General features: G+C 36.8%; 1 protein-coding gene across 3 annotated transcripts in view; it reads right to left on the bottom strand.

Annotated features, from left to right (window-relative positions):
- CFAP47 (cilia and flagella associated protein 47) overlaps positions 1-27,197 on the bottom strand; it is a 321,340-nt gene that overhangs the window by 196,062 nt on the left and 98,081 nt on the right. For all 3 annotated transcript variants that reach the window (XM_049871901.1, XM_049871902.1, XM_049871903.1), the window contains exons 27-31: positions 25,678-25,778; positions 18,691-18,922; positions 12,814-13,035; positions 9,216-9,297; positions 7,733-7,861 (exon numbers count right to left, since the gene is read on the bottom strand). In XM_049871901.1, coding sequence (XP_049727858.1) covers positions 7,733-7,861; positions 9,216-9,297; positions 12,814-13,035; positions 18,691-18,922; positions 25,678-25,778 — 766 coding nt within the window. The remainder of the gene's footprint in view (positions 1-7,732; positions 7,862-9,215; positions 9,298-12,813; positions 13,036-18,690; positions 18,923-25,677; positions 25,779-27,197) is intronic.

The raw sequence follows: 27,197 nt of genomic DNA, 5'->3' as shown, positions 1-27,197 counted from the left end.
CCTAAGTATTTTATCTTCTTGGGGGCTACTGTGAATGGTATTGATTTGGTGATTTCCTCTTCGATGTTCTTTTTGTTGATGTAGAGGAATCCAAGTGATTTTTGTATGTTTATCTTGTAACCTGAGACTCTGCCAAACTCTTCTATTAGTTTAATAGTTTTCTGGAGGATTCCTTAGGGTTTTCTGTATATAAGATCATGTCATCTGCAAATAGAGGTAATTTTACTTCTTCCTTGCCAATCCGGATGCCCTTTATTTCTTCGTCTAGCCTAATTGCTCTGGCTAGGACCTCTAACACAATGTTGAATAAGAGCAGTGATAAAGGGCATCTTTGTCTGGTTCCTGTTCTCAAGGGAAATGCTTTCAGGCTCTCTCCATTTAGAATGATGTTGGCTATTGGCTTTGTATAAAAATGCCCTTTATTATGTTGAGGAATTTCCCTTCAATTCCTATTTTGCTCAGAGTTTTTATCATGAATGGGTGTTGGACTTTTTCAAATGCCTTTTCTGCATCAATTGATAAGATCATGTGGTTTTTGTCTTTTGTTTTATTTATATGGTGGATTACATTAATGGTTTTTCTAATATTAAACTAACCTTGCAAAAAAAAAAAAAACCTTGCATACCTGGTATAAATCCCACTTGGTTGTGGTGGATTATTTTTTTGATATGTTGTTGAATTCTACTGGCTAGAATTTTGTTGAGGATTTTTGCATCTATGTTCATGCAGGATATAGGTCTGTAATTTTCTTTTTTTGTGGTGTCTTTACCTGGTTTTGGTATAAGAGATATGCTGGCTTCATAGAATGAGTTAGGGAGTATTCCATCATTTTTTATGCTTTGAAATACCTTTAGTAGTATGGTGTTAACTCTTCTCTGAAAGTTTGGTAGAACTCTGCAGTGAAGCCATCTGGGCCAGGGCTTTTTTTTGTTGGGAGTTTTTTGATTACCGTTTCAATCTCTTTTTTTGTTATGGGTCTATTTAGTTGTTCTACTTCTGATTGTGTTAGTTTAGGTAGGTAGTGTTTTTCTAGGAATTCATCCATTTCTTCTAGGTTTGCAATTTTGTTGAGTACAATTTTTCGTAATAATCTGATACGATTGTTTTAATTTCAGTTGGGTCTGTTGTCATATGGCCCATCTCGTTTCTTATTCGGGTTATTTGTTTCCTTTCCTGTATTTCTTCAGTCAGTCTGGCCAATGGTTTATCAATTTTGTTAATTTTTTCAAAGAACCAGCTTTTGGCTTTGTTAATTCTTTCAATTGTTTTTCTGTTCTCTAATTCATTTAGTTCAGCTCTAATTTTTATTATTTGTTTTCTTCCGGTACCTGATGGATTCTTTTGTTGCTCGCTTTCTATTTGTTCAAGTTGTAAGGACAGTTCTCTGATTTTGGCTCTTTCTTCTTTATGTATGTGTGCGTTTATCAATATAAATTGACCTCTGAGCACTGCTTTTGCTGTGTCCCAGAGGTGTTGATACGAAGTGTTTTCATTCTCATTGCATTCTATGAATTTCTTTATTCCCTCCTTAATGTCTTCTATAACCCAGTCTTTTTTGAACAGGATATTGTTCAGTTTCTGAGTATTTCTTTTCCCTAATTTTTCTGTTATTGATTTCCACTTTTATGGCCTTAGGGTCTGAGAAGATGGTTTGTAATATTTCAGTGTTTTAGATTCTGCAAAGGTTTGTTTTATGACCTAATATGTGATCTATTCTAGAGAATGTTCCATGTGCACTGGGAAAAAAAGTATACTTTGTAGCTGTTGGGTGGAGAGTTCTGTATAGGTCTATGAGGTCAAGTTGGTTGATTGTAGCAATTAGGTCTTCCGTGTCTCTATTGCGCTTCTTATTGGAAGTCCTATCCTTCTCCGAAAGTGGTGTGTTGAAGTCTCCTACTATAATTGTGGAGGTGTCTATCTCACTTTTCAGTTCTGTTAAAGTTTGTTTTATGTATCTTGCAGCCCTGTCACTGGGTACATAAATATTTAATATGGTTATATCTTTCTGGTAAATTGTCCCTTTAATCATCATGTAGTGAAGGGACCTCTTTAAAGTGTTGAAGAGCAAAGATGTCACCCTGAACACTAAGGTGCAACTGACCCACGCCATGGTATTTTCAATCGCATCTTATGCATGTGAAAGCTGTACGATGAATAAGGAAGACCAAAGGAGAATTGTCGCCTTTGAATTGTGGTGTTGGTGAGGAATATTGAATACACCCTGGACTGCCAAAAGAACGAACAAATCTGTCTTAGAAGAAGTACAACCAGAATGCTCCTTAGAAGCAAGGAGGGCGAGACTGTGTCTTATATACTTTGGACTTGTTGTCAGGAGGGATCAGTCCCTGGAGAAGGACATCATGCTTGGCAGAGTACAGGGTCAGTGGAAAAGAGGAAGACCCTCAACGAAGCGGATCGACACAGTGGCTGCAACGCAACAATGAGCTCAAGCTTAACAACGATTTTAAGGATGGGTCAGGACCGGGCAGTGTTTTCGTTGTGTTGAGCATAGGGTCGCTATGAGTCGGAACTGACTTGACGGCACCTAACAACAAGAACAACATATATACATATACACACCTATATATATATATATATATATGGAAAGCCTGGTGGCCTAGTGGTTAAGTGCTACAGCTGGTAACTAAAAGATCAGCAGTTTGAATCCACCAGGCACTCCTGTGGGGCAGTTCTACTCTGTCCTGTAGGGTCTCTATGAGTCAGAATTGACTTGAAGACAATGTGTTTTTATATAAAAAGTATTTTTCTTTTTATATCTATATATGTATGTATGTGTAGATATGTATGTATTTATATGTACATATATATATGTATGTATATATTTATATATGTATGTATGTGTGTGTGTATATATAAATGTATGCATGTATATATATGTATGTGTGTATATATATATTAGGTATCATATATATTTTTTATATATATAATATATAAGCTATGTGTGTGTGTATATATACACACACACACAGACACATACACACATATATACGGAAACCCTGGTTGCATAGTGGTTAAGAGCCATGGCTGCTAACCAAAAAGTCAGCAGTTTGAATCTACCAGGTGCTCCTTGGAAACTCTATGGGGCAGTTCTACCCTGTCCTATAGAGTCACTATGAGTCAAAATTGACTCAACAGCAGTGGGTTTGGTTTTGTATTTTTTTTTATATACATACATATATCACACCTTTTGACAAGCTATCAAGTTATGCATTTGGATCTGAAAATAAATGAAACAAAGGTGGAATAAGATGATGAAGTGAATGGATGCTCCCATTTACTCTTCCAGCAACTAACATACCGAACAGCAAATGAAAACAAACACAGACTGAAGTCTCAGAACTCTGGACAGTAGCTGAGATATTGGAGGGTCAGGGTGAATCTGGAAGCAGGGGAAAGGAGGAATGGGGTCAGCACAGAAGCTGAGAGATGCTACTCACTAACATCGTGAGTATTCACTCATTGCAGCCATTTTGGGATGGGGCTAGGTAACACCCCAAATAGAGAACACAGAAAAGGAGCTAATTTGAAGAAACTCTAGCCTGAATTTTTTTTAAGGTGGCACAAATTGGCCATGGGAGTTTGCAGGCCACGTGCTTGGGATGGGGCGAAGGGAGATCATGGCACTGCATGACAGTGTTGTTGAATCTCACTGAGGCTGAGACAAATGGTCACTAGTTAGTACCGGGAAGAACTGCAAGGGCAGTAAGGTAAGGGGAATACTTGGATTCACAATCAACACCCATGGAAGCAGCAGTCAAGAAATCAAAATGTGCATTGCTTTAGGCAAGTCTGCTGCAAAAGACCTCTTTAAAGTGTTGAAAAGCAAATATATCACCTTGAAGACTAAGGTGCTCTTGACTGAAGCCATGGTATTTTCAGTTACCTCATATGCATGTGAAAGCTGGATGATGAATAAGGAAGACTGAAGAAGAAATGATGCCTTTAAATTGAGGTGTTGGCAAAGAATACTGAATATATCATGAAGTGCCAAAAGAAGAACAAATCTGTCTTAGGAGAAGTATACCCATAATGTTGCTTAAAAGCAAGGACGGTGAGACTATGTCTCTCACACTTTGGACATGTTGTTAGGAGCGATCAGTCCCTAGAGAAGGACTCATGCTTAGTAAGGCAGAGCATCAGTGGAAAAGAGGAAGACGCTCAATGAGGTGGACTGACACAGTGGCTGCAACAATGGGCTCAAGCATAACAATGATTGTGAAGATGGTGGAGAACTGGACAGTGTTTCAGTCTATTGTACGTAGGGTTGCTATAAGTCAGAACTGACTTGATGGCACGTAGCAACAACGACAAATAACACAATAAAAAAAAATTTTTTTTATTACTACTTAAAAAAAAAAACTATTGGTTCATTGAAGAAATCAAAACTGAAATTAAAAAAAATTCCTAGAATCAAATAAAAATGGAAACACAGCATATCAAAATTTGGGGGATGGAGTATAAACAGTACTCAGAGGGAAATTTATAAAAATAAATGCCCACAGTTTAAAAGAGGAAAAATCTAAAATCATAACTTAAACTGACAACTTGAACAAATAGAAAAGGAAGAGAAAAAGAAGCCAAAAGCTACCAGGAAAAAAGAAATATAAAAATCAGGGGAGAAATAAACACAATTTAAAATAGAAAAACAATTCAAAGAATTAATAAAACCAGAAATTGGTTCTTTGAAAGTATCAATAAAATAGACAAACCATTGGCTAGACTGGCAAATAGACCACATTTTATGCCACAAAAAACCCCTCAATAAAATCCAAAATATCAAAATAATACAAAGCATTCTCTCTGATAACAATGCCATAAAAGTATAAATCAAAAACAGAAAGACGAAGAAAAAAAAATCAAACACATGTAAACTGAACAATACATTGCTTAAGAACAACTGAGTAATAGAAGAATCAAAGAGAGGATCAAAAAATTACTCGAATCGAATGAGAATGAAAACATATTATACCAAAACCTTTGGAACACAGCAAAGACAGTGCTCAGCAGTCAATTTATAGCAATAAAAGCACATATCAAAAAAGAAGAATGGGCCCAAATCAAAATGTTATCCCTACAACTTGAACAAATAGAAAGAGAACAGCCAAAGAAGCCCACAGGTACCAGATGAAAGGAAATAATAAAGATTAGAGTAGAAATAAAGAAAAAGAGAACAGAAAAACCATAGAAAGAATCACTAAGACCAAAAGTCGGTTCTTTGAAAGGAGAACCCCTGAGGGAGCAGGATAGCAGTGGGATGCAGACTTCAAATTCTCATAAAAAGACCAGACTTAATGGCCTTGGAGAGGGAACAAATTAACAGATAGTGAAAAAATACTCTGCTGGTTCCCCTAAACTGGGAACTCAGGGCAGAAACAGCTCCTTTGCCTAGGCATGGGCATAAGGGGTCCATGGACTTTGAACACCTTTCACCCCTGCCTAGACCTATGTGGGCCCGTTTCAACAGCATAGGCCGTCATTAGCACAGTACAAGAGAAGTTTAACTTCAACTGTTTCAGCTACATGGTGGAGAGGCAAGTTCGTGTTATTTGACACTGCTCTACCTATTAAGCAGGGTTCTTACCTACCCACATCAGGTCTGAGGACTGGTGGCTCCACCCATGACACCTAGCCACCTGTGACAGGGGTCCAAGAATAAGTGGTGCCTCCCAGTCCTTACAGCCAACAACACTGGGTGCCCACAGTCTGGCTGCAAAACCTACCCACGTACATGCTCTAGGGAACAGGGAAACGCTTTCTTCCCAGACACTTAGGGGCAGCTGTCAGCCCCCTGGCTTGCTCAGCACATGACCCCCTACTGCACCCAGATATCCGTGCCTACACCAATCACCCCTGCTTGTCTGGGACTGCAGGTGAGAGCTTGCACCACATGCTTGGTGACTGACTATCTGGACACCTGAGCTGAATCCATGCAAGAAAAGTGAACGAACTCCTGGGCTCACATACCTACTAACAGCTCTAACCACCTGGTGACAGGACACGAGAGCTTCAAATACATCAATATTAAAACGAGATCACTTGAGCAGCCTATTTGGGTATATCAAAACAAAACAAGAAACTAGGACACAGTAAGCAAACATAAAATAAATAAATACAGTAACTTATTGATGGCTCGGAGACAACAGTCAATATCAAATCACATAAAGAAGCAGACCACAATGGCTTCAGCAAGCTCCCAAAGCAAAGAATCAAGAAATCTTTCAGATGACGAGAATTTCCTGGAATTACCAGATGTAGAATACAAAAGATTAATATACAGAACTCTTCAAGAGATCAGGAAGGAGATCAAGCAAAATGGAGAACAATCCAAGGAACGCACAGACAAAGCATTAGAGGAACTTAAGCAGGTTAGACAAGAACATAATGACAAATTTAACAGGCTGCAAGAATCCATAGAGAGAAAACAAACAAATTCAGAAGACTGACAATAAAATTTCAGAATTACACAATTCAATAGAAAGCCATAAGAGCAGAGTTGAGGCACTGGAAGTCAGAATTAGTGCGACTGAAGATAAAGCACTTGGCACCAACATACCCAGAAACAAACCCAGTGCCGTCGAGTCGATTCTGACTCATAGCGCCCCTACAGGACAGAGTAGAACTGTCCCATAGAGTTTCCAAGGAGCACCTGGCGGATCCGAACTGCTGACCCTTTAGTTAGCAGTTGTAGTACTTAACCACTATGCCACCAGGGTTTCCGGCACCAACATATTTGAGGAAAAATCAGATAAAAGAATTCAAAAAAATGAAGAAACCCTAAGAATTACGCGAGACTCTATCAAGAGGAATAACCTATGAGCGACTGGAGTACCAGAACCGGGGGCAGATAACAGAAAATGCAGAGAATTGCTGAAGATTTGTTGGCAGAAAACTTCTTTGATATTTCGAAAGATGAGAAGATATCTATCCAAGCTCATCAAACCCCACACAAGGTAGATCCCAAAAGAAAGTCACCAAGACGTATTGTCATCAAACTTGCCAAAACCAAAGATAAAGGGAGAATTTTAAGAGGAGCAAGGGATAAATGAAAAGTCACCTACAAAAGGGAGTCAATAGGACTAAGCTCGGACTACTCAGCAGAAACCATGCAGGCAAGGCAATGGGATGACATATATAGCACCTTGAAGGAAAAAAAATTGCCAGCCAAGAATTATATATTCAGCAGAACTGTCTCTTTCAAATATGATGGCAATATTAGGACATTTCCAGACAAACAGAAGTTTAGGGAATTTTCAAAAACTAAACCAAAATTATAAGAAATACTAAAGGGAGTTCTCTGGTTAGAAAGTCAATAACATCAGATAACAACCCAAAAGTAGAACACAGGACAGAGCAACCAGATATCAACCCAGATAGGGAAATCACACACAAAAAAATCAAAACTAAAATGCTCAAAACAGGGCAACAGAGACCTCATTATGTAAAAGATGACAATATTAAAACAAAAAAGAGGGGCTAAAAAATGTAGTCATAGATCTTTCATACAGAGAGGAAGTCAAGGTGATATAAAGAAATAAAAGATTGGTTTAAACTTAGAAAAATAGGGGTAAATATTAAGGTAAACACAAAGGAAACTAACAATCCTACACATCAAAATAAAAAAATAAGAAAAACATAAAGACTCAACAAATACAAAATCAACAACAATGAAAAAGAGGAAAACAAAATATATAAAGAAGAGTGGAAAGGTTACCTTGTATGTCTGAAGGAGTACATCTGTCCATGCCCGTGTACTCAAGGCTTCAAATTCATCCATATCTATAATAAGAGGATTCTTATCCTCAGGTGTACAAGAACTCGCAGGCATGGTATCACTGGAAGACTTTAAGAAATAAAATGTTATAACATTAGTTAAAATGCAAGTCAAACATAAGTCTAAAATTTAACTATTTAGTTAATATATTTTTTGGTTTTTTTATTATAAAACCCTTGCATGCCTTTTTTATACATTTCTCCAAAGCTCTAATTTTCTATGTTGCCAGTACTAGGAGTCATCAGTATAGATAAATTTGTGGAGCACAGAGTCCTTTACTGAGGTCATAAATTAATTCTTTCACTGTATCTACCAGCTCATTCTGTGGCAGAGTGGCAGAAGCAGATACAAAGTTCTTCTGAACTCTGACCCTAGACAGAGCCCCACCCTTTGGATTGGTTCATAGGAACTAACCATAGCACCAACAATAGGCACTGGGCCAGCGGCATCACTAGGGCTCATGTCACTCAGTGCAGTAAATCATGGTATGACCCACCAGCTTTCTCAGGGTGGGTGGGGCTCACTGGCAAATCCCCACTGGTGGGCTGAGTGGCCCGACCCCATCCTTCCTGGCCTGCCCTTGTGGCTCCCCGCAGCTGCCCCACTCTCCCATCGGCCAAGGCGGAGACCCTCCCCTCCGTCCAATGGCAGGTGCCGCAGCTTGGCCACCCTCACCCTGACTGGTGGGTGATGGGTGGGTGACGCGCTACCACACTGGGTGACAGGTGACACCAACCCCAGTGACGTCACTGCCTTGGCGGCCCCTACTCTGGCATGGCTGGCCCCCACCACTACCACTGCTGTCACCATCATGGACCCTGGGGTCATTTTGGTATCACCCCCTCTGACAGTATCCCCCCTAGCGACACCACTGCACGTGGCACTCCTACTCATGGCACATGATAAACTTAGTAACAATGCAACAATTGAAGCAGAGTTGCCTCAAAGCCTATAGGCTTCTCAAAAACAATTCCCCTTATCAATAGGTTTTCATAAAATGAATGGTATACTTGGAGGAAACACTATGCATTTCTTGTGTAATTTCTCTCTATTCTCCCCTAAAACTGAAGAATTGAAATGGCAAGTAGTAGTGAAATTAAGATAGTATTTTCTTTGGACGACATATATTCTAAACATTTATTTTAAGAAAAAAATTACATAAGTACATACCATTCTTCATTTCGTAATCTCCAATAGAGGCAACTTCTTATACATTTAAGAAGGTCATGTAATCATACTTGCATAAAAACTCCAAAGTATTTATAAACAAAGAGAGAAAAATGTGTGCTGTCCAGAGAGGCTTAAGTCTTTTATCATTACAAAAATCAAGGGCTCTAAATTAGAATTTTCTAACAAAGGTTGACTACCACTAAATTTAATAATAATTGTGCAGAATTTTTTCCTAAAAATTCTATTCACTTACTGTAATTTCAATCCACTTCGTATAATCTTCTGGTTCAAACAGAAATTCTGGCAGTACATGAGCAATGCATGCTCCTTGATTGCTATAATTAAAAAAAATGAAATTATGATAGTATTATGTTCACAATACATATATAATTTATATTCAAATAACTGAATTTTATGTTTTGAATTTAAAATACATAATTAACTTTTTAAAAATCTCCTCTATGAATGAAATGTGCATATGATGTTTCTTTTAGAGAATTTCATTAGTTATACAATATTCATTTAATGTCTATCATCACTTATATCTGGATGTACCCAGCAAAAAAACCAAACCTACTGCCATCGAGTTGATTCCAACTCATAGCGACCCTATAGGACAGAGCAGAACTGCCTCATAGGGTTTCCAAGGAGTGCCTGTAGCTTATAATAAGTTTTGAGATCAGGTAGCTTAAGTGCTCTAAAATAATTGTTTTTAAAGTTATTTTGGATGGTCTAGGTCTTTTGCATTTCTATACGAAGTTTAGAATCCGATTATTACTTTCTACCAAAAAAAAGAGCCTGCTCGGGCTTTGATTGGGATTACATTGTATCTGTAGATCAATTTAGGGAAAATTCATATCTTAACCATATTAAGTCTTCTAACGCATGAACAAGGTATACCCAAACCCACTGCCATCAAGTTGATGAACTGCCCCATAGGTTTTCTAAGGCTGTTAATCTTTACAGAAGTAGCCTGACACATCTTTGTCCCAAGGCTGTAGATCTTTACAGAAGCAGGCTGACACAACTTTGTCTCGTGGAATGGCTGGTAAGTTTGAACTGCCGACCTTTTGGTTAATAGCCAATCACTTTAACCATGCACCACTAGGGCTCCTACCTGAATATAAAACCCGTTGCCATCAAGTCGATTCCGACTCATAGCAATCCTGTAGGACAGAGTAGAACTGCCCCATAGAGTTTCCAAGGAGCACCTGGTGGATTCGAACTGCCGACCTCTTAGTTAGCAATGGTAGCACTTAACCACTATGTCACCAGGGTTTCCAACCTGGGTGTAGAAAACCCCAAATATAAGGCAATCTATCACTTATTTTTCCAAAGAGAATATCCAAAAATTGTGGTCTCTTTTGTTATATAAACTTGTACTAGTATAGAAAAAGAAGAAAGGACTCTTAAGATAATTCTGAATATTCAAAACTTGAATGTAACACAAATAAATTAGAAAAAAGAAATGAAGAAAGGAACACTTAAGTTGGAAGCTGTGCACATAGTTCTAGAGTTTCAAGAGGCCCTGGATCAGCCCAAGCTAGTGGCAGAAATCTTATGGCCTACATATGGCTCCTTTGTTTGGAAGTGAAATATTATCCCTTTCTCTTTGTTTTCCATACATTTTCTATCTACATCTATATTATGCCTATGAGTCCTCATTATATTTGAATTACTAGAGGTTTAAATAAAATCTAATTTTAATGTAACACCACTCCTTTGCAGGAATAGTCTACCTAAAGCCTATGTAAGAGCTTAATGAGATAATGTTCCCATTAAGTTGGAACAAACTCATGGAGAAGGAAGCAAAGACTGACATCACAGATGTAAAATCAAGATATTGTACCCAAAGTCAAGCCAGGGTTTCAGTAGGAAACAATCCGAATCTATCAAATGCTACTGAGAATTTAAGGACAACTATCAGGGCACCGTTAATGTGGGAGCTTCTTCAGAAGGAGTTCCTAGGTGGTGCAAATGGTTAAGCACTTGGCTACTAACTGAAAGGTTCTCAGTTTATATATACCCAGAGGTGCCTCAGGAAAAAAGCCTGGTGATCTACTTCTAAAATATTACAGCCAATGAAAATGTTATGGAGTTTACAGTTCTACTCTGAAACACACAGGGTCACCATGAGTAGAAATAGACTTGATGGCAGCTGGTTTTGAGGAGGGTAACCACATGTTATCATCTCAATATTCCACAGCGTCCAGCATAAAGTAAAAGCTGAGGATGAAGAATGCGTATGTGTCTTTTACAGTCTGACACTACTATCCAGACCTGTTGTACTATTTTCATTATGAATCTATTTCAAGGCCTAACTTCATCTGTCCATAAGAAAGTATTTACTTCTATGTCTTGTCAACAGATTTCATGTCTCAGTAAGTATTAACTTTCATAAATGAATTGGTTATACTTGTACATATAAGTTTTCTATTTTATCATTTTTCCCAAGTTCACACTGAGTAGAAAAAAAGTAAAATTGGATGTAATGACTTATTAAATTCTGAACTTAACCTCTGAAAACCACTTTATTTTTTTAGTAGACTGAATAGGTATAACACTTGTACAAAAATCCTCATTCACTGTGTCATCAAATTTTAACAGGGAAACAAATAATATTTATTATTATTTTGAATTTTAATACATTTATTTCCATGTGACGCATATGCACATAACTTGGATTAATGAACCAATTTTATTAACCATACCGGCACTTTGTAAATGTTAAGGAGTTTTATCAAAACCAACATATCCTGAAAGGCATGCATTTACTGATCAAAGAGCAAATAAACCTGGATATCTTAGCTTTAGTGCCAAAATCATTCTTCCATACCTGCATCCTTATACCATAAAACATCAAAACAGAAACCACCCATGTTAATGTCAACACTACTGGGATTGATGCCAATAAAAATGCTACAAGAATAACAAGGCAATCACAAATCCTATAGAGGTTAATGACGGTATCGCAAAATTTATTTTATTTCAGTGGTGACCAAACAATAAGTACCCAAACATCCTTCTTTTCCTCACAGTTAATATTTAAAAGTACAACTAACTTTATAAAATAAAAAAATACATTAGAATGTTTATTTTATTTAATTAGATATTTACCTTATCAAATCAATCAGCCAGGGCCAAGAGTAGAAAGTATTAAAAGATCACATGCATTCCATTTTAAAATTGTAAAAGTTAAGATAAAATTCCCATTTGATGTAATAAAAATGACATCATAATTGATAAATACTGGCATTCTGTATTTCAACAAGATGCCCATTTCTAATAGAAGAGATTGTTTTTAATACACATTCGAGTTCAGTGATAGTGCTGTCACCAGAGTCAATTTTCTGCATGTCGCTAATGGTTACCATGTTGGAATAATTTAAGAAAGTATCTTAGCACATGGAAGCCATAGACCATAATTTCTTGCTTTTACATTAATAATAATAATAATCTACTATGTGTCATGGAATGCACATTTTATTATTTGTAATTCTTTTATCAACGAAGTCTGGGAATTATCCATAATTTTACAGATATTGAAACTAGAGCTTAAACAGGGTAAGTAACTTGTGTAAGGTTTCCAGTGTAGAAAAGAGCTAGATTTTAAGCCTATGACTACTTGATTCAAAGAGCCATGCTCTTCTCCCCCAGTTCAGGGCTCTGCTCCAGAATCACTTCTTAGTTTGTTGCTTTGAAATATTTTCCTTCTTAGATGCAACTCCATGAAATAAGACAACATAATGGCCATGCATATGTAAGAAGGATACGAGGTTTTAAAAGATAAAAATAAGTGAAACTACAAGTAGAATTAAATGTACATAATTTAGTCTAAGCAGTGCTCTTACTTGAGAAAGGTGAGGACTGAAGAATGTTGCAAATGAAGTTGCTTCAGTCGTGCAGTGTCATCCACAGGTAAAGACTGGCTTAAATTAATTCCAGGTGGCATTTTTCCACTCAAGTGGAGCAGCACATCATAAATAGTTTTATTATATTTAGAAAAGTCATTCTGTCTGCAAAATTTTTTGGATGATGAATTTGATGGGTACAATTGTATTTTACACACATCCCTATGGGACCAAAAAAAAAAAAACATTAAATACATTCTCAAAATTTTATATTATGAAAACAAAAACATGTTGAATGACTAAATAAGATTCTATTCCGAGTCAATAAAGTATGAAATTACAAAATGAACTGTATTCAACTACCAAATGTCAGTTAAAATTAGAATTTTTTTTTTAATATTCCCAGAGCTTTCCAACATCTTGTTTTAAACATACATACTATCTAGGGTTGCAACTGTCAGGCCTGAGAGATTTGTTTGTTAATGGAAAGTGTAAGCACTTTGAAGAACCAGAACAAGGATTAAATCCTGGACCCATCTCCTACCAGTTTTGTGAACATGGCAACTTACCTAAACTCACTGAGCTCAATTTTGCAATTCATAAATTGGAGATAATAATGCCTATTATTTTCCAAGGTAGGTTTTAAACAGTTATCATACATGAATATACCAAGACAGATTTACATACATTTTCTTAGACTTTGCATTTTAATTCTTAGAAAGGCATATTTTGCTCATTTGCCTTGTGAGTGAAGATTTTCATTTTAAAGATAAAGTCCAGAAAGCTACTGTTTCCATAAATTCCTCTGTGCTTTAAATGAGACAATGTAATCTCTACACCCTGGTACCTCCCATACCAGTTTATGATAAATGCTAGCTTTTGAATGAAGTAAAAAATCTCAACCTATCCTTGCTCTCTACAATTTATCCAATACCGAATAGTCTACTGGAGCCCTGGTGGCGCAGTTGTTAAGCACTCAGCTGCTAACCAAAAGGTCGGCAGTTTGAATCCACCAGCTGCTCCTTGGAAACCCTATAGAGCAGTTCTATTCTGTTGTATATGGTAATTAAGGTTTTCATAATGAACAGATAATGTCATAACCCAATAAAAGGTATCTATAAAAAGGCATAGGAGCCCTGGTGGTGCACTGATTAAAGCACTCAGCTGCCAACCTAAGGTTGACGGTTTGAACCCATCAGCTGCTCCATGGGAGAAATATGTAGCAGACTGCTTCCATAAAGATTTCACCCTTGGAAACCCTATGGGGCAGTTCTACTCTGTCCTATAAGTTCTCTCTGAGTTGGAATCAACTTGCCCGGCAATGGGTTTGGGTTTTTGTTTGTTTTTATGAAAAGCATAAAGTGAACCTCACACATAACGGTAAAACATTGACAGCTTTTGCTTGTAAGACTGAGTTTAAGTAGAGGATACCCACTATTCAATATTTAGCTAGAAATTCTAGCCAGCGTATTAAGGAAAGAAAATCATACATAGAAGGATTGGAAAGGGGGTTGGGAGGACCGCCATTATTTGTAGTTGATGTATTATAGAAAATCCAAAAGAATCGACACATAAAGAATTAGAATTTGTACGCTGCCGTAACAAGGTAGTTGAAAAATGTCAACAAGTGATAATCAACTTTATTTCTATATTGCAGAGAAAAAAATATTAGAAAATAGAATGGAGATAAAAATGCCATTTACCATAGCTTCAAAAATATTAAGTTACCCACTGATAAATCTACCAAAATATGTGTAAAAATTCCACAAATAAAACTATAAATCATAATTCAGAGAAAATTTAAAAGACCTAAATAAAGGGAGAAATGACCTCTGTTGACTAAGGCAACATTGCAAAGATGTCACTTCTTTCTAAATTGATCATAGCTAAAGTTCAATCAGAAACCCTGGCGGCGTAGTGGTTACGAGCTACGGCTGCTAACTAAAAGGTCAGTGGTTCGAATCCACCAGAAGCTTCTTGGAAACCCTACAGGGCAGTTCTGCTCTGTCCTATAGTGTCACTATGAGTTGGAATCGACGTGACGGCAACGGGTCTGGGTTTTTTTGGTTTAAAGTTCAGTCACAATCACAATACCAGCAGAGGGTTTTGCTTGCTTATTTTGTTTTGTGGAAAATTTATAAATTGATTTTATTATTTATATAGAAATGCAAATGGCATAAATCACTAAAAAGACTGAAGAACAACAACAAAGGTTAAGTACTTACACTACTAAATATCAAGAAATATTTAAAAAATGGGACTTAAGACAATTTTGTATTGATGCAACTTCCTATGTACAATCTAGAAATATCTGCCAAAATTTAGAAATATATGTACCTATGCATTAGTTATATTAAGGAAAAAAATGTAACAAAATAACACAAGCAAATGCTCAACAAATAATGTAAATAGAAAGTAAATAATGATATATGTATGTAATGACAGAAAACAAATTAGCAATTTTTCTTATAATAAAAAGCACATAGAAAATGAAAACTAAAATTTTAACTTTTAAAAAAACAACAAGAATGAGAGCGGTTATTCCAAACTCCTGGGATGTAGCCCAAGTGGAATAAAGAGATAGATTTATAGCCCTGAAAATAATTAAGCATCCAATTCACAGTTTTTTTTTTTAAGTAAATTATAAAGAAAAAAATCAGCAATAAATGCTATAGGAAACATAGAAATGGATGAATTAATCAAAGAACTTATTCTTTATATGAGACATGAAAATAAATTGCTAATTTACATAACCAAGAAAAAACTATAAAAACAATCAATAAATGAGACGAAGGCTTCAACTACATAAAAGGGATTAAAAATAATAAAAACCCTAGTCACAACTGTTGAATAATGATTTTAATAAAAATAACTGAAATGGCTCAATCAATTATTTTCCTCAAAATGAAAATAAATTACTGAAATTTACTCAAAATAAGTAAAATTTTCAGAACACCAAAGCAGAAAACTGAAAAGGTGTAACAGAAAAACTTTCCTAAACACCAGAAAAGAAACTAGGTAACTGGGAGCTCCTAAAAATTAAACACTTATGCTCATGAAAAGACCTCACCAAAAGAGTAAAAACAGAACTTACAGACTGGGAAAAAAAAATTGGCTACAACATATCCGATAAGGGTCTAATCTCTAAAATCTACAAAATACCATAACATTTTAACAACAAAAAGATAAATAATTCAATTAAAAAAATGGGCAAAGGACATGGACAGGTACTTCCCCAAAGAAGACAAACAGGCGGCTAACAGAAACATGAGGAAATGCTCTTGATCATTAACCATTAGAGAAATCCAAATCAAAACTACATTAAGATACCATCTCACCCCGACAATACTGGCACTAATTCAAACAACACAAAATAACAAACGTTGATGAGGTTGTGGGGAGGCTGGAACTCTTATTCACTGCTGCTGGGAATGTAAAATGGTACAATTACTTTGGAAAACAATACGGTGCTTCCTTAAAAAGCTAGAAATAGAAATACCATGTGATCCAGCAATCTCACTCCTAGTAATACAACCTGGAGAAAAAAGGGCCATCACATGAATAGACATATGCACACTCGTGTTCATTGCAGCACTATTCACAATAGCAAAAAGATGGAAACCACCTAAATGTCCATCAACAGATGAATAGATAAACACATACATACACACAATGGAACACTATGCAAAAATAAAGTACAACGATGAATCCATGAAACATCCCACAATTTGGATGAATCTGGAGGGCATTATGTTGAGTGAAATAAGTCAGTCACAAAAGGACAAATGTTGTATGAGACCACTATTATAAGAACTCAATGTTTACACACAGAAAAAAAAATTCTTTGATGGTTAGGAGACTGGGGAGGAAGGGAGAGGGGAAATCACTAACTAGATAGTAGACAAATGTCAACTTTGGTGAAGGGAAGGACAACACACAATATAGGGGAAGTCAGCACAGTTGGACCAATGCAAAAGCATACAACTTTCCTAGACACATCCAAACACTCTGAGGGACTGAATAGCTGGGGCTGGGGACCACAGCCTCAGGGGACCATAGTCTCAGGGGACATCTAGGTCAATTGGAGTAACACTGATTATAAAGAAAATGTTCCACATCCCACTTTGGTGAGTAGTGTCTGGGGTCTTAAAAGCTTGTGAGCAGCCATCTGAGATACATTTATTGGTCCCATCCATCCGGAGCAAAGAAGAACGAAGAAAACCAAAGACTCAAGGAAAATATGAGCCCAAAGGGCTAAAAGATCACAGGAACCCCAGCCTCCACCAGCCTGAGCCCAAGAACTAGATAGTGCCTGGCTACCACCAACAACCACTCTGAGAGGGATCACAGCAGAGAGTTCCAGACAGAACAGGAGAAAAATGTAGAACAAAATTCAAATTCACAAAAAAAGATCAGACTTACTGGTCTAACAGAGACTGGAGGAACCCCCCCAGACTATGGTCCCCGACACTCTGCTAACTCAGAACTGAAACCATTCCTGAAGCCCACTTTTCAAGCAAAGACTAGACAGGCCTATAAAACAAAAACTAACACACATGAGAAACGTGCTTCTTAGTTCAATAAGATACACGAGACCAAACGGCAACTCCTGGCCAAAAGCAGGACGAGAAGGCAGGAAGGGACAGGAACTGGACGAATGGACCCTGGGAACCCAAGGTGCAAACAGGGAGCATGCTGTCACATTGTGGGGATTGCAACCAATGTCACAAAGCAATGTGTATAAATTTTTGAAGGAACCCAAGGCAGAAAGGGGGAGCAAGCTGTCACGTTGCAGGGATTGCAACCAATGTCACAAAACAATATGTGTATAAATTTTTGAATGAGGAATTAACTTGAGTTGTCAACTTTCACCTAAAGGAAATAAAATTAAAAAAAAAAACTTTCCTAGACACACATGATTTTATGATCAAGCCTGTAAATTTTCAGGGTATCTGCTGAATTAATTTTCCTACAGCAGAGACAAAGATGAAATATTAATGAATTTATTCTATGAAGGTAACACTGTCCTAAAAAAAATAACATAGAAAAACTATAGACCTAGTTCAACCTAGCTCATGCTTGAATATGGCTGTGAAAATTCTAAATAGTCTTTCCAGCTACAGAGATCAGAATTCTCCCTTAAGGTGCCAGTAAATGGCTCCCCAGTGCTGAAAGAGAAAGTAGAGAAGCTCTGTGGATCCACCACTTCAACAACATTGTAACTGTTACCGTTGTTGTCGTGTGCAGTGGAGTCAACTCTGACTGATATCGACCCCATGTGACAGAGTAGAATTGCCCCATATGCTTTCCTAGACTGTCTGCTGTATGGGAGCAGATTACCAGGTCTTTTCTCCCGTGGAGCAGCTGAACTAGGAAGGGGCAAAAATTCCTGTTTAAATTAAGAACAGAATTAAGCGGCTTGCTATAATTAACGCAATTGCACAAGAAAGAAGTGAGGCAAATGTACTGGTAAAGGGGAATTAATGACAAGGAAAATGAGCCCTTCCTGTTCACTAATACCATACATAGTCTACTTGACTGTACTCTCCATCTAGGACTCATATTTTATTCATGTAGAAATGCGGTTGCCAAATGTTTCAATATTTTCCCCTTCTCATTTCACAGATGAGGACACTGAGGTACAGAAATATTCAGTTTGTCTAAAAATCATCAGATGTTTAGAAGAAATTAAAAATGACATCTATACTAAAGAAAGTATATTCACATCTTTTTACTCTGCTTAACAATTCCCTCATAAAGTATTAGTTTAGAATAAATTATTTAATATTGCATTTTGGTTAAAATCATCCCAACGAATAGATTCTATTTTGTTATATTACACAAAGCAAAGGATTTGGAGAAACATGTAACCATCACCTTCTTATAGTCTCTGGGATAGACAGACAATGAGGTCCTTCAGGCCACCCAAAGAGACTGAACCAGGTCTGAGTTGCATTCACAACCTTCTGAAAGAAGTCACACGCCTTTGTTCCGTCTTCAGGAGGAAAGAACTGCGTATTTTGCTCCTCTTTTTCCACAGGTGTATCATCTTGTTTCTTTGATGTTTCATTTTCGTCCAATATCATATTTTCATATGAGATTTCCATTTCTAAAATTCACATTTGTTAGTAAATATGGGTTACTTGACAATAGAGTACAATATTCTCTCAGCTATTGCCATTTGTATGTAGACAAAGAAATCCCAGTCTACTAATTATTCTATGCACCAGAGAACAAATTTGAAATCAATTTACTGTATCTTAGTAAATGAAGAAAACGTATTTATTTTCAAATACCCAAAAGAAATGCTTTTAAAAAAGATACATTTCAACAAAGAAAACAGTTAAATTTCTTTGTTCCAAAATAGTATGTGAAAACATTCTACAAAATGGAAGCTTTCATTTTCAGTAACATATGCAAACTATCTTGACAATTCCTGATTTTACTTATTAGACAGTATTACGCCTCAACTAAAAGCCTGATACGAATTTAAAAATGGGCTTCAGATTCAAAATGGCTTTCTATCCATATAAACCACTTCAAGTAAAACACAAAGCACTCAGAGTTAGTGAAATTTTCGATAATATAAAATAATTTTATCACATTTTTTGGAAAAAAAGATCTGCCTATGTAATGACATGAGTACGCACTCATTGAAAACCTCACAACATTTAAGGTGGTTTGGTCCATTCGACAAAAAGGAAAAATGGCAAATTAACCATATTCAGAAAAAAAAATTTAAACAGTTAATTGAAAATAATATGAAACTCACATATTTATCTATGCTCCCTCTTTCTAAAATAGGCATTTTTGGATCCAGTTAGATAATGAGGAGACAAATCTCTAGCCCTGTGCTACACCAACTGTGTACAGAGAGCACCTGAGGTCACAGCAAATTTAGGGGGATATGGCAGAATATTTAACATAATAAATGTTTGACATAGATCAATATCACTGCAATATCTGTCAGATAGTACATGAACTACTATTATTACATTTTTGGACCAAACCATGTACTTCACAAATTGTTTGGTACTTCCTTTGGCCAAGGGTAAAATTACCAAGGCACTAATGATGTCATGAACCAAGAACATTAGAGAGCCTCTGCTCTAGATCATTGGAGAGGATCCCTAAAGAAGATGACCCACTTAAGACTAACAACAAACTAACTTTTTTTTTTTTTAATTTTTTGGTACCTGTAAAAGCCAAATTTTTAAAAATAAATAATATTCAACAGATCATATTATGGGCTGGGTTTTGTAGGTTCACTATACATATGCCACATACAAGTAAAGAATTTTCTCTTTAGGGGCTCAGAATCGTTACAGTTAGTAGTTAATGATGCCATTTTATCTGAAGCAGAAGGAAGCGGAAAATTGTTTCTAGTCTCCGTAAGACTTCCATCTTTATCTACAAAAGACACATTGGGTCACAGTAAATCAGAAAAGTGTTCCTGGAATTCATTACCAAATTATTTAATCTGAATGTAATATATTTTAATACATATGTGAATTGTATAAAGTAGAACAAAAAAAGCTTAAATGTCCATTATAAATGAATATGTCAAGTAAGAAAAAATAACGTAATGGGCATATGGTTTTCTTAATTGAATTTTATTTGATAAGGCAATTGCTATGGTATGTCAAAGTTGTTGGAGAATGAACAATATTCAGATTTATCTGAAACTAAAATAGATAAAACATTTGAAATGTTTCTATAAAAAATTCTTTGTAGTTATTTTATGTCATATTCAAAATCTGATATAAGAGTATGCTGTCTCATTAGGAGGAGAGCAGCTAGGAGTACATAGCAAGGTGTGTATAAGTTTTTGTATGAGAGACTGACTTGATTTGTAAACTTTCACTTAAAGCAAAATAAATTTAAAAAAAATCTGATATAAGAGAGTCACCAACAAACTAAATTTCTTCCCAGTGAATTCTCTGATATGAAATCATTGTTTAGTTATGAGCTAATGTCATTTTGAACCGCTGCTGATCTCTATTCCAGTTAGAGTTGTTGAATATACACTAGAGTTGCCACCATGGGAATCCAAACCTAACCAAAGGCAGTGCTGACCGAGAAAAGCCAGTAGATGTGACCAAAGGCCAGATATCAAAAGAAAAATCTCCATAATGTCATTCTTTCAGAAAAGCATGACCTGTGCAATAAAAAAAATGGGATTTGAAAGCTTGGCACCACGACTCCCAAGCAGTTATATCTTGGGTATGTTGTGCAAGTTCTCTGAAACTTGTGATTTTTTTAATCCATAAAATGAAACCAAAAGTTTGTTGTGAAGATTAATTAAAAAGCAATAACATATACTAATAAGCTGGTATACAGTAAATATCTTCTACTGCTCCAGTATAAAGCCATTCAGAATTTGCCAGGGAACCTCTACCCAGTAGGCTGTTCAAATCCCTACAATGCTAGGACTTTATAGGCTTCAAAGACGTATGCTTTATGAAATTCAATGACAGAACAATTCATTATGGATGCATTAGGCAATATGCTTTTAATTTACTAACGACAAAAAGTGCCTAGTTGGGTTAAAAACCACACCTGTACCATTTCAGTGAAAGTCAGTGTCACGTGTAGTTTTTTGTTTAGCATGTGAGCTATATCTAATTAATCATACTGCCTTATTGTTGCATATACTTAATATATTTTACGATTTCACTTTTAATGGACACATCATACTCTAGAGCACAGTAGCTATAAGTGTGTATACTCTGAGGCCTCATAAACTTGGTTAAAATTTCCTAGGGCCAGCTGCTCAAACTCTCTGTGACTCAGTTTCCTAATCCGTAAAGCAGGTTATTAAGGGTATCTAACTTAGTTGTTAGAAGGATGAAATGAAATAATAGATGTAAGGCATTCAGCAGAACACCCTACACCTGAAAGCACTGAATATATACTACACTTATTTCTAAAGATATTCTAGAATATTTGAGAATCATGACGTTTCTCTTTAGAAATATTTCCCCAAATGGATGCATTATTTTTAACTCCTAGATTTCTTGTTCAAACAATCATCTAAGAAACGTAAAGACTTGATTCATTTTTCCTTTTAAAAGGATTGGAATATTACTTATTGTAGTGAAATTTCTCATTATTCCCTGGAAGTATATTAAGAAAAAATATAAAACACAAATAAAGCAATAATAATCACAGTTGTAACAATAAGGATAATAATGATAATACCTTTCAGGGTACAGTCTATGATTTCTCACAAAAGCCCTTCTAAATAGATAAAACAGGTATAGTTAATATCCAGCTACTCTCTCCACCCCCACATTTTGTTTTTATAACAGACCGGAAATTTGAGGATGTGAGAGACAAAGATAAAATCATATGGCGAAAGGGTGACTCTTCATCTACTGTTCTTTCTATTATGTTATGCCCGCTAAAACCTCTTCCCCTAGTATATTAGAAGAATATAAGACTAGGATTAGTCAGTAAATCTTTTTAATTTTGCCAATGTATGTCAAAATTGTGAAATATGTGAGATATATATGTATATGTGTGTAATATATATATACCCCATACTGTTAATAGATTTGTTCTATAAATTGCTTTAAAATCAGTTTCTTGGTGCTCAGAATACACTATTTCACATTCCCTTATGAACATGTATTGCTAAGAGATGCCTTCCTAATTGGTCCAAAATTCAGGCAATCCATTCTATGTTCATTAAATACATTTATTATGCCAGGCACTGTGCTAGGCACTGTGGACACATGGGTGAAAAGGAGAGGTATGATTCTTGCCCTTAAAAACAAACAAAAAAAATCAACATTAGAAAGGGATATAGATAAAAGGCAGGTTTCATCTCACTGTGACAGTGGACTTGCACAGTCTCCCTATATCCAAGGGCAACAATCTTGCGTAGGATAAGTACGGGCTACCTTGGCAAAATAATGTGATGGGGGAAAAAAATGCTCCAGTCACAAGTATGACCATCAGCACAGATCAACGGTCTGAAAGAACTCAAAAAGTTTAGTGTGGCCTGGGCAGACAGGGCAAGATGAGAATAAAGACAGAAAGAAGTTACTGGCTGAGGCAATATCACATGGGGCATTTGTAGGCTCCATCCTAGCAGCAATGAGATTTCACGGACATATTTTATGCCTTGGAATGAAATGATTGGATTTTTGGTTTAGAAACATCCTTCTGGCTTAAGTGTAAAGGATGGATTGGGAAAGGAGAAAACATTGTAGGAGGCAGGAGAACAATTTAGAAACCTTTGGGGTAATCCTGGAAAGACAGAATGGCAGCCTGGGTGTGGAAACTAACAAAGGAAAGGGAGAGAAGTGAATGGATTCAAGAGATATTTAGGAGGCAGAAGGATAGGGATTGGTGGACTTGAAGTAGAATGTGAGAGACAAGGCATTATCAAGGATGTACTATGGTTTCCAGATTGGGCACTGAAATAAATGAGTTAGACGGTAGGTACATCTACAAATACGGGCATACAGAAGGAGGATATTTCAGAAAAGGGGTTCAGTATGGGCTATTTTGTTGCCTGGTGTCTGTGGGAATCCAAGGAAAGATGTCCAGAAGGTAGGTGAATATACAGTCCTGATTCTCTGGAGCAGATACTGGGCTAGGGATAAACCCCAATGATTATCATTAAAGTCATGGAAGGGATAAGAAAAAAGGGGTCAAGGGAGAACACCCACTGACATAAAACATTTAAAAGGACAGGTAGAGGAGGAAGTAGAACCCACAAAGTTTGCTCAGAAAGAACAACCAGAGAGGTGAGAAGAGACCCAGAGAAGTATCCACTTCATGACACATGGGACATATAGTATCCACCTACATTTTCTGCCTCTGGTATTTCTTGGGAAGCTGCTTTCCCACTGACAGAAAGTGCGCCTGGCAGGGAGGGACCTGCAGGGACGGATTACCAAATAAGCACGGTATGCATGTGTTTACTCATGCAGAGACTGCAGCACTAAAAAGATGGAGACTCGAATCACAATTATCTGCAGTCATTGCAAGGTGCTTTTATGTGTTACCCCATGTTTTGAAAAGCTTCATGAAATAAAATAAAATTGCTAAGATAAATTGATTTTTTTTCTTGCCTCATCCCACCAATCTTATTCCCAGAGTCCAGAGGGACATATATACCCCACATATTACCCACAATACCTGCCAAACATTCAGACACGCTCAATGATTCAGCATGCATTCCATTAATAAAAAAACATTACATCAAAAAAAAAATTAAAAGCAGAAAATAATTCGGTCATGAAAGGGGTATTATATGTGAAGCCCAGAGAGAACTGAAAGAAAGAGAATAGTTAACTGTGTCAAATGCTGCTAAAAAGTCAAGTAGGATTATGCTTGATATTACCTAGATGGTCAGGGAGGTACGCTAAGTGCTTGCTTTCCTCAGCTCCTTTCCTCCCTCTCCCTGGGAAATCCAGTGGCTCATCTGATCGGTAAATTTGGGGGAAATGAATTGGGTATATATGGCCTGAGTCCTCCCTTCTTCCTCTTTGGGAATGAGTCTATCTCCCCTCTCCTCCCTGCTGTCTTAACTGGAAAATCCCCCAAAGCAGCTAAGAGGCAGGCAGAAGTTGAAGTGCAAGAGAAAGCAAGGTTGGTTGAAAAGTGAAGTCCCTGGGTAATGGCATTCGGAGAAAGAAATGATCTAAGGCAGGAGAGACCTCTGGCTCCTAGCTTTGTGAAAGGAGTGAAAGGAGACAGAGGTTTCCAATGCATGCTTGGAAACTCTGGTAGTGTAGTGGTTAAGCGCTATGGCTGGTAACCAAAAGGTCAGCAGTTCGAATTCACCAGGCGTTCCTTGGAAACTCTATGGGGCAGCTCTACTCTGTCCTGTAGGGTCACTATGAGTCGGAATCGACTCGACGGCAACGGGTTTTTTTTAATGCATGCTTGGTATTTGGAAGTTCCGAGTGTTCCTGCCTGGTGGTCTCTAGTTCTTGGGAAAAGGTAGAAAAATATTTATATTGAGGTAGAACATGACTGAATAGATTTCATAACAGTGGTAAAGATTTGAAGAAGCAAGTGCAGAGAACTGGAGAAAACTTGATTAAATATAAGAGAAGACTTCTCAATCAGCACTGAAAGTTAAGCCTTTGACAGTCTGCATGGAGGGGATTTTTCTCCCATTCTCTATCATTTCTTATCCTCTGGGATTTACTCCATCCAATTATATTCCCCTCTGTTTTATATTTCAAATATCTCCCTCATCACTAGCTTGTCTTCTATTGTTTTTAGATCCTCTCACTATTTCCCCTACATCACCTTCCAACTGGTCTATTGACCACTCGCTGTCCCACTTTAAACCATCTCACACCCCACCAACTCTTGTCTTTCTAAATCACTGATACTTGAAAACCACATAAGGTTTCCCACTATGTTCAAAATAAAGTGCCCAGTGATATGGCCCCTAAGTACACTGCCTGTCTTATACCCCCCATCACACTCCAACACCTTTGCTACATTGTCTTTTTCCCAAATCATTCTGTTCAAGGTCCTCACTTGTCAAGCTCTACCAAATATGTCAGTTTTTCTACAAATTCATCCCAGGCCACGAACATCAGCATTAATTTCTGCACAATCCCCACATGTGCAACACTTCAAAGGGGACTCACATAGACAGCTCTTGATTCGATCTTCTTTGTATTAATTGTATTTGTGGGTACTTCACTAAATTGCCTACTTTTGGAATTGAGATACTTTCGTATTCTATTCTCAATGGTAAGCACAGCTCCTAGCAATTGCAGATGTTTAATAAACATATGTTAGTTTTAACTTCACTTTATTTTTAGGTGTCCGCCCTAGATAACAAGAATGCATACCGTGAGAGTTAGAAAAGACTCATATGTAACTTACCATTCTTTAGAACAATTTTTCGGTTATGAAGATGAATTGCCATATATGGGTAAATAGTAAGAATGCAGTTTTCTGCTGTTGCAGAAACCGGGAGAGAAAACCTAAAAGTGCAAATATTAATTTCAATAAAAAATTTCCAGGTACATTAAGTACAATTAAATATTTTAAAGTATATCACATGCCCTTAATGATCAAGGCATGAATTATGCATCATTTATACTTTAAAATGCATTTGTAACCACCTACTATATGTATCTGAGTGGTTTAAAAAATTGTTATTTTGAAAGCTTTTTAACAGGGATTGTAAATTTCACTGTCATGTTTACTCTAGAACACAGCTTGTAATTGTTCAAGTTACAAACATAGATGGAGGCAATTTTAGAGTTAAAGGTGCCTCAGAGGTAATTTACTTATATTCCTCTTCCATAGATTCCCAGATAAATGGTCTCTAGCCTTAGGTAACACTACCAGGGAGAAAGCACTCAGGCCTCAGAGACAGCCCATTCCATAAATGGAGAGCTTTACCTTCAGGAGTTCTGTCCAGAGCATCACAGAACAAATCTACAATCTGACCCCATTAGAGTCCTTCTAGTATTTAAACAGTCATATAGTCTCTATGGTTTATCTTCTTCGGATTCCAAACATTTAGAACATAAAAGGGTTCTTTTCACTGCACACTCTCCAAATCTTTCATATACTAGTCTAACTTCTTTAGTTGACCTCCTTTGTGTTTGTCCTTCTTTACATGTGTCTGAGAACTGAAATCAATGCTGCAAAAGTTATTCAACCAGTAGAGAGAACTATTACCTTCTGTAACTTGTATATTTTATCCAAAGAAAGCACTGCTAAAAACACACACATACACACAGTTGCCATCAAGTTGAGTCCCCACATGTGTTACAGTAGAACTGTACTCCATAGGATTTTCAATGGCTGATTTTTGGAGGAGACTGCCAGACCTTTCTTCCTAGGCACCTCTGGGTGGACAAACAGCTAACCTTTCAGTTAGCAGGGACTCTTAAGAGAGCACTGTATGGCAGCACTATTATTTTTGCCAGCCACAAAACACTTTAAGATTATATTGGGTCTCTACCTTCTGCGGCAATTCTGTCCTTGTGCAACTGTTTTTTTCTCTTGTAAATAGAAGTGTTAATTTTATATTAATGGTTTTGGTTCTGCATTATAATGTGTCAAAATTTTATTCTCGAATTAGTCATCTTTCATATGAGTTTTTCCATCTATTTTATGGTCACTGGCCAAAGTGAAATTCTGGAATTCCATGTTTTAATCAAAGTATAAAAAAAAACATTGCTGTCAAGTCAATGCTGACTCATGGCAACCCTATAGAACAGCGTAGAACTGTCCCATAGGGTTTCCAAGGAGCGGCTGGTGGATTCGAACTGTGGACCTTTTGGTTAGCAGCCATAGCTCTTAACCACTGCACCACTAGGGCTGCAATCCAAGTTACTGCAAATAAAATTTAGAACTGGTCATAACTGAAATATAGTAAGTTATCAAAG

This window comes from Elephas maximus, chromosome X, assembly GCF_024166365.1.
Source record: "Elephas maximus indicus isolate mEleMax1 chromosome X, mEleMax1 primary haplotype, whole genome shotgun sequence".
Classification (NCBI taxonomy): Eukaryota; Metazoa; Chordata; class Mammalia; order Proboscidea; family Elephantidae; genus Elephas; species Elephas maximus.
Note: the sequence above shows the minus strand (reverse complement) of the source record. Positions and strands in the feature narration are given on the sequence as shown.